This window comes from Thunnus albacares, chromosome 10 (assembly GCF_914725855.1).
Source record: "Thunnus albacares chromosome 10, fThuAlb1.1, whole genome shotgun sequence".
In the NCBI taxonomy this organism is placed as follows: domain Eukaryota; kingdom Metazoa; phylum Chordata; class Actinopteri; order Scombriformes; family Scombridae; genus Thunnus; species Thunnus albacares.
The window spans coordinates 8,452,129-8,463,031 of NC_058115.1; the positions used below are offsets into that span (position 1 = coordinate 8,452,129).

Below are 10,903 nucleotides of genomic sequence, written 5' to 3' on the forward strand. Positions count from 1 at the left end.
GACAGTCAATGTGGAGCTAATTTATTTACTTTATATACAGGAGGGCCCCTCCAGTGGGTCACAGGATAAATCTAGAGGGTCTTTAAAATCTAAAAAAAAAACATTTGCTTTTTAAGCAGATTAAAAATAAAAACAGACACAACAGACCACCTGAAACATATCCAGTCCAGCTAACTCATTAAGCCCGATGTGATACTGCTGACCAGGCGTCTGTGCTCCAGGTTAAAGAGTTGCTGCTGGCGAGTGCACACACCTTATTTGTGCTCTTGGATCTCGGTCTTTCATTCCCGAAAGGGTCTGAACCTGACGTTTTCTGCTCTGGTTTCTTTCAGTGGACACTGCTGGTGCACCACCTCAGCAGGTGACTTTTACAGAGCTCTTACTATTAGCTTTGTTTGCACGTGTCTTTGGACACCCCTCCGTGAAACTTTTAGGACGGCAGCTCCCCAAAGACCGCTTTTGTTCTCTGGTCGGCTGCTGAGTTAATCTTAGGTTGTAGCTGTGTGTTTTTACAAGCAGCAAACCTTTAGAGGAAGAGAACAGGGTTTTTTTTCTTGTCTTTTTTTTTTTTTTGCCTTATCCTGTATTCAGCTCTGGCACGCAAAGCCCAACCTCTACCTAAGTAGAGTGAGCAAGTGGAAAGCATCATCACACGGTTTGGAAAGGATAAAAGGAGGATTATTACATTGAGCCAGTAAAGCACTTCTTAAAGTTTTTCTGTCAAAGTGCCCTTAGAGAGACATTTGGCCACGGATGCTCATTTGAGGGCTTTAATTTGAGGGAAAAGGACCATTTCAATTAATTTACTGCAGAGCAGTGATGTCTTAAGGTGGGCAGATAATGATGAAGCCAAACCTATATTTTTTTCTGTCACTGTTCTAACTGTTCAGTGAAATTAGTAACAGTGATGTTGACAAGATTTTGATAGTCCGGGGAAACATAAGGAGGATCCTGGCTGGGAGATAATGTGGTTAGTAGTGTGTGGTGACATTAATAAATTATTTCAGGTCACATCAAATGGAACAATATGGGAAGCAGCGCCGCACAGTTTGAATCTTTTAAATTGGAAACAGTGCAGGACCACCTTCAGTCAGTATCATATCCGAACAGCCTGGCCCATCTGGGGGTGCATTAAAGGATCTCATAAATTGGGGGTTTTGGATCATCCCCCACCTACTTCTTTACAGCAAATAAGTTACATGTTCAGACAGGCTCAGACTGTCCCTCTGCTCCTCCAGTACCCCCAACATCCATTATGATTAATAGAGGCAAATGCCAATTTAAAGGACCAGTTGTACCAGCTTGATCTTTTGTAAAATATTACCAAACTAACTTTAAAGGGGCACTTCACCAATTTTTCACATTGAGTTCAGTTTATTCATCACAAGAAGTACTGGGCACAGCCTGGGAAAACAGATGTATAATGTCTTCTGTGTCTCTGGACTGAGCGCTCCAAAGTGTGAGAAAACAACCCCGGTGATGTCATCGGGGTTATCTCAGCTTTGGCTTGGAGATTTTTAAAATCTTACAACAAAAAAATAAAATTCTATAACAGAAAGCATGCATTACAAACTGAGGGTGTGGAGTTTAAAAGACATGGGTGTTTACCAGGCGAAGAGGGTCTAATGAAAGATGCTATTAAGTTGCATCATGGGAAATGAGTACCCCTTTAAAGTGGACACCACACGCAGTCAACATTCTGGCATGACGGTGATGTGCTCCAGGTATAGATTAGAAAATAAGTGCTTATATAGCAGACTAGGGATGGCTCTTGAATATTGTAAAAAAATTAAAATGGTAAATTTGTGAAATGCACAGCACCAATCACACTCAGTAATCAGGAGAAGCTGGTTGAACCCGTGGAAATTAAGTTTAGACTGAACACACGATGACCAGGATTTCCAAAAGCTATACTGGCAGCAGCTTCATGACTTCAGATGAGGTTAAATACACTTTTTATTCACAAGTAAAAATATTAACAGCAAACATTCAAAACACAAACTCTGCATTTGTTATACTAGCAAGCTGTTGCGTTTATGGGCCTGCGCTGTCTGGGCCTGTTGATCATCTACATCAGTCTGACTGGTGATGTACAATATATAAGCTACCGGGCAGATGTAAGAAAATATCAGAATGAAAAGCAATCAGGTCAATTAAAATCCACTGCTGCTGTCCTCCTGTGTAACTTACTGGTTTCTGTTGGGGGTGTTGAAGGAAGAAGAGGAGGGGGGGACTGTTTAAGCACAAAGTCATTGATTGTCACAGCAGAGGAAAGCGCTGCTGGGGCTCCAGAGCGGCTATGTGTTGCATGCCTCAGCGGGGAAAATGTCTTCGTATGCAGGCGGCAGTTCACTGGGGAGCGGGTAGGAGAAAGGGAAGCAATGATTGAGCTCCGGGTCCGTGGGCGAGTATCCCGGCAGCTCGATTGACGGGTGTCCCCCGCACTGCACTTCTGCACCTGTCTCGTCAAACATATTAAAAACACCCAAATTGATGTAAGACACCGGCTGGAAATCCGCCAAGGAGCAGTCCCGCTCCTCTCTGAAGATGATCGCCCCGGTGCTCTGCCTCTGAGACTGTCTGCTCCTAGAAAACTGCGCTGTTTTGTACCTTTTGATGATCACCAGGTTGATGAGCCCGAGGAGGCACTCCAAGGTGCTGAGAACAGTGGAGATGACCAGACTCCGCTGGTAATCCCTCAGCTGCTCGCAGGCAGGGTTCACAACCACAGAGTGGAAGCAGTAATGGGAATATTTCCTCTCCACCAGAGAAGCCGTGTCCCCGTCCACTACCGCGCCGGAGAAGGCGGTGAGGACTCCCAACAAGAAGACCACAACACCGAGGAGAAAGAAATTCCTGCAGCCGGGTTTCTCCATGCAACAGAGCAGCGCGGTGCCCAGCAGGACCTGCCCGATTCCCACAAATAGCCCGGAGTAGAAAGCCCCGGCCGCGGCGCCGAGGTGGAAATGCGCTTTCACCGTAGATCCCAGCGAGACGCATCTTAATCCAACGACAACTTCGCTCAGGGCGCACACGAAGAGGAGGGTGCTGGAGAAGACGGTGCACAGTCCTTTCCCACTCAACTTCATTATATTCCACCTCTGCCGCTCTCGATCCCTCTCCCCCCTTCTTCATCCTCCTTCGTCCTCTCCTCCGTCTCCTCTGGAAGCACTCTCACATTGGGACATCATCTGCCGGTGACTCCTCCGGTTCAGAGCGGGCGATCCGCGCCGCTGTGGCGTCTCTCTCGCATCCCCGCCGCTTTACCAGGAATATATAAATAATTAATGCCTGGAACGCGTTCCTGTTTGCACTTATCGATAATCCATACACAACCAATGATCACTTTACCCCCAGATCACCTAACTGCCCATCAGCAGCATCAGACTCGTGAAGCACTCTCAAAAAGCACCAAAAGTTTTTTTTTTCCCCCTTTTTTCTCTCTCTCTCCTCCTGAAGAGAGAGTCTCGTCTGCAGTCCGCCAAGTCGCCAGATTGAATAGTGTGTGGCGTTTTGTGGCAGGGGAAGGAGGCGGCTGCTAGAGCCCGAGATGCTTGAGGGTCCTGTGGACCAATGACCAATGACCCACAGGCCTTCAAATCACTGCTGCACACCTACAGGGACTTTAAATGTCTCTAATGCGCCCCGCTGTAACTTTATGTTATGTTAAACGGAAAGGTGGGGAAACGACTTCTGGTTGGTGATCAAGAAAACAGCCGCCAACAGAAACAGAATTCATTGGCTTTCAGGAACATTCATTTCTTCACACACCCTTAAAGACATTAGCCTGGGACAGTTTGGTACCAGTGACTGTGAGGCAGCTCATGTCATTTGTACTGGTGGTAAACATTCCTGCCAATAAAAAAGGTGGATAACCTGTGTTTTGGTGGAATCAAATTTCGATAACATGAAGATATGATATGAGTTGCCATGATGTGTCTGCGTCATCCTTGCATAATTTTCTCATAAGGGTTGTTGTTTGTCAGGTGGATCTTTCTGGAAACCATAAACAAAAGCATATAATAGAGGAGGAAACAGTAGCGTTGAGTGTGTGGAGGCTGTGCGCTGTCCGTGGTGCTGAAACCTCCAGCCCGGGCCAGATGGCAGCTGATTGGACTCCTCAACATCTTACCTTTCAGTAAAACCCCCCAAAATACATCGAGTGTTTATGACTGCAGGAGAAACTATACTTCTCACGTTTTATTTAGCACAGAATCAATAACCTGTTGTGTAGGTGGAGACATAAGTGGTGTCTGTTTGTTTTTGTTTGGGGTTTCGTTTTTTTTGCTCAATATTAAAATGACCTTGATATGATGAAGATTCTGGGGGCAACAGGCAATTAGAGAGAAAACAAAAGAAATAAAAGTATCACAAAAGGCTCATTATTGTTCAGAGAAATTCTTTTTAGTTCCAAAATCAATGTAGGACATGCCGAGTGAGTCATCAAAATGCTGTAATGCCTAACAGAAGCTCATACAGCCCACAGTCTAAAAGTAAATGTTTGAGTGTGAAGTCCAATATGTTCCCTGTTAAAAGACAAATACAGGCAGATGAAGGGGATATTCCATAAATCACTGTAATTAGAGCCTCTTAAAAAACATTTCAGACATACAGAGATTTTATATTGTTACAAAGTTCATATTTGGTCTTCAGCTTTGATTTCATGTGGAAGTTTAGTGCTAATTAGCATTAAACACAAAGTGGGCTGATGGAAATTTATCAGACTATTGGACAAATGATCATTTTGACCTGGTGATGACATTATGAGTTAGTCTAAACCAAAGTGATTACAACTTATCCTGAGGGTGACATTAATGTCTGCACCAAATATCATAACATTCAAAAGGCTAGTTGTGTCACTCAAAACCACAAATGTGAACCTCCACACCAACAGACTGATACTGTCATCCCTACAGAACCTAACTAACATGGCAAAAAACAAAGACATGTCATGGAATCCAGAGCTAAAAACATTAGAAAAATGACAAAATTAGTTCCCAAACTTAAGAGTCAACCATCTGAGAGAAGTTCAAGGATATGTGAAATGATCCTGTGATGTGACCTGCTGGCAGACTGTTGCAGATTGTTGGATTTGTTTCCAATTCATTTACCCTGAATATGAAAACTTTCAGAGGACAAGCACGAGTTTTTGACTTAATGAACCAAACGTTTGATGGGTGCAGGTGAGAGAATTACACCAGGGGAAACCCTCGCCCATCCATTCATCACAATGAGCCACCTCATTGACTGTACTAGTACAGCTGCCAGTAAGTGTGTGTGTGAGTGTGAGTCTAATTAGGTCATTATTACTTTGCATAGATCTGCAGATAAGAGAAGGTGCTTTGAGTGCTGTGAATGATGAGTTGATGATCTGCTGATTGGTTGATTGATTGGCATTCCTGCTTGCTGGCAGTGGGTGTCTCTGCCAGTGTGGGTCAGTCTGTTGGCAGCGCTGTGGATGTCAACACCATCAACAGCAACAGTGAGACTGACTGGACACATCACCACACAATCTCTAACCTGAGTAGACGAGGCTTCAGCAAGAAAATCCACAACCCTTCAGTTCCAGTATTGTATAATGTCCACGCTCTGCTGATCAGCAGATTCAAACCAATTTTCACATTTGTTGTTCCATAATGTGGGCGTTGTGAAACCTTTAGAGACTGTAACTGTGATTAAGAGCTATACAAATAAACTTGGACCAGGCCAGCTTAGAAAATGGCTTCAGTTAACTCACAGTAGGAGCAGTCACAGGTACGCAGCACGCATTTTAATGTCAGGGAAAGCTACTGAATTCAATTGTCCGACAAATTTGATGAAGCAGAAGTTGTTAACAGCATGTCTTTCTTCAGGGCACAAGGAGAGTCCTGCTCACCTCCATCACACAGATAATTTCCCAGTCATGGTCACAAACCTGGAAGATGCTGTTACTGAAGAGAAAAAGTAATTCTCGTCCTAATCAGTGAGATCAGCCTGCACACAAGGCTGCATGAGGCAGAAGGCTGCATACTTCTGTAGAATGAACTAAAATCTTGATTTAATGTCAAAGTGGAGAAGATTCTTTGGATCAGAACATTAACACTACATTGTCTTTACCCCAGCAGTATTAGGACCAGTTGAAACATGGACTTCAGTGTCATTTAGCAACACAGAACAAAGCAGATAGATCACTCACACTGTGGTAAAATCATCTTTCCCCTAAAAGAGCAGTGTTTCAGTGGTGGAAGAAGTATTCAGATTCTTTACTTAAGTAAAAGCACTAATGCAGCAATGTAAAAATACTCCATAACAAGTAAAAGTCCTGCATGAAAAAATCTTATTAAGTAATAATAAATAAGTATTAGCAGCAAAATGTAGTTAAAGTATTAAAGTAGAAGTATTCATTTCATGCCTCTGATTGATATATTATGATATATATTGTATGACATTATTAGATTATTAATACTGATGCATCAATGTCTAAGCAGCTTTTAACTGTTCATATGCTTTATATACAGTTAGCTAGTTTAGTCCAGTGGTTCCCAACTTAGGGGTCAGGCCCCTCCAATGGGTCACCAGATAAATCTGAGGGGTCGTGAGATGATTAATGGGAGGGGAAAGAAGAAAAAACAAAGTTCTGATACACAAATCTGATTGATCTGATTTTTGGTGAAATATTGGATCATTTCAAAGACCTCATCATGTCAGATAAATGTAGTGGAGTAGAAAGTACAATATTTCCCTCTGAAATGTAGTGGAGTGGAAATATAAAGTAGTATCAAATGGAAATACTCAGGTAAAGTACAAGTACCTAAAAATTGTACTTAAGTACAGTACCTGAGTAAATGTGCTTAGTTACTGCTCACCACTGCAGCTTTTTAGCTTAAATCAGTGTGTGAGTGTTTGTTTGTGTGCCCCTTCAGCTGTGCCAAGAGTCAGCTGTGAGGGGACCGCTTCGGCATCTGAGATGCAGTTTTACAGCAGCAGTTACAAGAGCAGTGACAGGTCAGCCTGTAAAATCCTGTGTTAGCCTATAAATATTAATGAGTCTAAAGCAGTGTCTCCACTGTTGATGCCTGGAAGTGGGAGGGACTCAAACAGTGTTTGCCCCAAAGAAGAAGTCACTCAAAACATTGTAGAGTGGATATGGAGGAGGAAGAGGATTACACCTGGCCAGGTTAAGACAAGGAGCAGGGCCTGTCAAATGACTATATACACTATTATTTAAAGCTGCACTAATCAATATTTTTATATCAACAATGAATCAAATGGTTATGTGTAAGGTGAAAGGTGTTGCTGGTAATGAAAGACTCACAGAGAATTATCACCCAGCGTCAGTTCCCCTCAGCTCAAGAGAGATTTTACGGCTCTTTTAGCTTGTTATTTTGGTTTTATGGACCACGAACTCCACTATCATCAACCTCATTTTCAGCTACAGCCGGGAGCTGTGTCAGCGAAAAAGCACCAATAAATCACCTGCACACTACCTGCCAGCACCAAACAGCAGGCAAACAAAGTTAGAAACTAGCTGGTGAACACGATGGAACATTTAGCCAGATAGTTTTGCCAGGAGTTGGTGGAGACCAAAACAGAGTTAAAACAAGAATGAATATTGGACTCACATTCACCAGAAACACAACTCAAACTGAATGCTTCTGTGTCTGTTGGATGTGTAAACAGACACAACTGTTTGCCAGCCCATTAGCCATATTAACTTTTCATCTGCTTGACCTAAGTGGAATCTGAAAAATCAATTAATGCAGCTTTAATTGGGACATGGTGATAATATTGCGGTATAACATTGTTTTTTTTAGGATACTTCTTCATTTAATGGCTTCATATGGAAGTTCCTTGTAAACAACTGCCTTTAAAAAAAAATGAAAAGAAGCTCATTAGACTCAGTTGGATGGACTGTTTGTGTACTAATATTTAAAGGCTTTTTGAAAGCTGTCCCACCCTGAGGAGAATAACAATCTCTATGAAACACTAAATCTTTCTGGCTTTAGAGCAGAAAAAAAGACAGAATACTGGAATATAGTATTGGGTTTAAAAAAAACAATAGTGGCCTCTTAAATAGTCTGAAGCTAACCACCATTATTGTATTATCAATACTTTTACAAGTGTTACCATCACTATTATCAGCCATTGTCTAAAAGTAAATGAATCCTTCACATAATCAAAATCAGTCAATTTAATACTTATGTTCTTGTTCATTTAAATTTGCACTACTTGATGTAATAATAGACTCACATCACCCAACTATAAATATGTTTAATTGGTTTCCATGGAGCGACTTTTAATAAAAGAACTTGTGGGTATTTTTTTAAGGAAGTAAGAGTAAAGGGAACAAACAATCAATGGAGAGTGACAGTTTCTACAACTAACTCAATTGAAGAAATCAGTTTAAATCATAAAGATGCTGCTGGTGCAAAGTCTGATCATTCAACATCCCACTCATTTCATTTTGTTATGCTTAAAAAAAATAAATCATCTTCAATAAATCAGACACTGACTGGTTGGACTGGAGGCAGCAGAAACAGATGAAACTAGATTATGTAATACCTAAAAGTCCTTTTTTTCACATTCAGTTCGCTGTGGCTGCTCCGCTACGCCTTAAAGAAGATTAATAGCAGTATTTGTTTAATGAATATCCATGTAGTTTTTATTATGAGATTTTTTTCCCCCCCTTCTCCACTCCAGAGCAGTGCTGGGATGATGATGATGATGGTAATGATGATGATCAGACTATTACAGCAGTTCATTAGTTAGAAAGAAGAGGTGAAGATCAGAGAGAATAGCGTGGTGGTTAATGATGATGATCGCATGATCCCAACAGTCTACAAAGGAGTTTTCTGAGTAATATTTTTTCTTTTTATTAGATAGTGACAGTGGAGAGAACATGAGGAGTCAGAGAGGGGTACGACAAACAACAAACATCCCCAGAATCAAACATGGGGCGTTGATATGTGGCTAAACCACCTGCCCACCTGGACACACCTTCAAGGGAGTTAAATATGTGGTGATCAGGTAAAACTTGGTGATCTGGTTTAAGTATTTGCCAGAAAGTGGAGGAGAAGGTAGTGGGGAGTCTATGACCCATTTAGACAGAGTGCAGAGTCTATAAAAACTGTCTATAAAAGCTGAACCCACCTGGACCTTCTTCCTGTATTGTAAGACACCTGACAGACAGCAGCTGAGGTGTGAAATGGTCGTTTAATTTAATAGGATCTTTTAAATTTGTGTATTTGCATTGATTAACTTGCCTCCTGTTATTAATTTATTCCCCTATTCATTGTAATTGTTTACTGCACCCATTTTTTGGCCTGAATTTCAGTGTTTCCACTGAGCATTCTTTGGTGTTCCCAAGAGGATTTATTAAAATTTCAATTCATTATAAATAAAACCTTTGTTTTCGGGTCTTGTGTATTTGGTTATTGTTTGGTCACATTAAAGGATTTTAATCTTACACAGCTTTTAGATGATGAAACAGCCAGAGAAGATAATCAGCCCACTGAATCCTCTCATCTCCTCCAAGTGTCTGAAGGTATTAAACAGCAAGACAGGTGATGGGCATGTCACATGGAGTCACAAGTTTTTGCCGAGGTAGCAGGTTCCTTTCATCTGAGCTTCTACTGTCTGTTTTCTTTATTGAATCACAATGTGGAAATACAGTATTTATGCAAATATGTGCCCCCTCAAAAATCATACATGTGCTGTCAGGAGGCTGCAGAATCCCACACAGGATAAGCAGCCTTTTCTACCGTTTATAAGAAACAGATTCCTCAGAGGCAAGCCGGATCTCATCCAGGTCTTTACTGGTCTCCTGTTGATCCACTGTGTTTGTGCGTGCATTTTATAAAAAAAAAGTAGCCAGTGGCACCACAAGCTCTCATGATAACTGCTGTAGCGGGCATCGCATACGGACACCAGAACAGGAGACAGATTTTTGGCTGCAGTCTCTCATCTTCACCTGTATCTAATAACTTCCGTAGCCTGCAGATGCAAGGAAAGCTGAGTGGTTTGTTTTGACTTGTGCTGGGTTTAATTAGTATTTTAATTACAGACTGTCTGGGCCCCTTTTTGTTTTCTCTTTCTGGCTTTAACCACTAGGGAGCACTGTCCTCCAAACAATGCTTTTGAAGTGATGCAGCGGGTACCTGATCTGTTTTGTTTAATGAGCTCTTATTAAACAAAGTGGCTGCCTCACACTCATTTAGACTGACACAAATAACTCATATAACTACAACATTTTTATCCAAGGACAAGGGGAGAAATCTTTCAGCTTGGCTGGAATATAATATTTATTAAATCTCATATTCATTAAGCTGTAGTTTTACTGCATGTCAGCAGATAACCTATATAGTTTTTACTCTGTGATGACACCATGTCGTCTAGCTTTATGTTCTGTCATGTTACAACTGCTGATGACGTGTACTCGCTTAAGATCTTGTGAACAACACATCACAGTGTCGCTCACACTGAGGAAAAGCAGAGAAAAGCAAGCAGTGCAACTCTAATATCAAGAATCTAGAGAAGCTGTAATTACACACTGCTGGCGCTCTGGCTGCTTGGTTAGAAACTGGAGGGGATGGATTGTGTTGTAGTGTCAGCAGAAGTAGAAACAGCTGCATGTAGTGGAGTTAATCCATTTCCTGGCTCCGAGGGAGTCCAGGACATGAGGTTGTGTGTCAATACATGTGCTGTATGTGTCCTTGGTTAGCTCAGTTTTCTCCTGGCAGCACAGCTCAGAGGACTAAACTCTGCCCAAGAGCAAGAAAGTGGCTCATTTAAAGATATGGATTTGGACAAAGGAAGAGCTGTGACGTTATGCGAGTCATTGATCAGAATGCAGCAGCGTACCACTGCATCTCATCTCTCAGCTGCTTTATTATTACCGATAAATACTAACACAAACCACTCTCAG

General features: G+C 41.7%; 1 protein-coding gene across 1 annotated transcript; it reads right to left on the reverse strand.

The window, feature by feature from the left end:
- Nucleotides 1-1,898: 1,898 nt before the first annotated feature.
- LOC122990646 (transmembrane protein 271-like) lies at nucleotides 1,899-4,429 on the reverse strand. Its single transcript, XM_044364072.1, has one exon. It carries the CDS (start codon nucleotides 3,087-3,089, stop codon nucleotides 2,298-2,300), a length of 792 nt encoding a protein of 263 aa, XP_044220007.1. The 5' UTR covers nucleotides 3,090-4,429; the 3' UTR covers nucleotides 1,899-2,297.
- Nucleotides 4,430-10,903: the final 6,474 nt, after the last annotated feature.

Coding starts and splice junctions, on each gene's coding strand:
- LOC122990646 (XM_044364072.1), bottom strand. CDS start 3,089: ATGAAGTTGAGTGGGAAAGGACTGTGCACCGTCTTCTCCAGCACCCTC.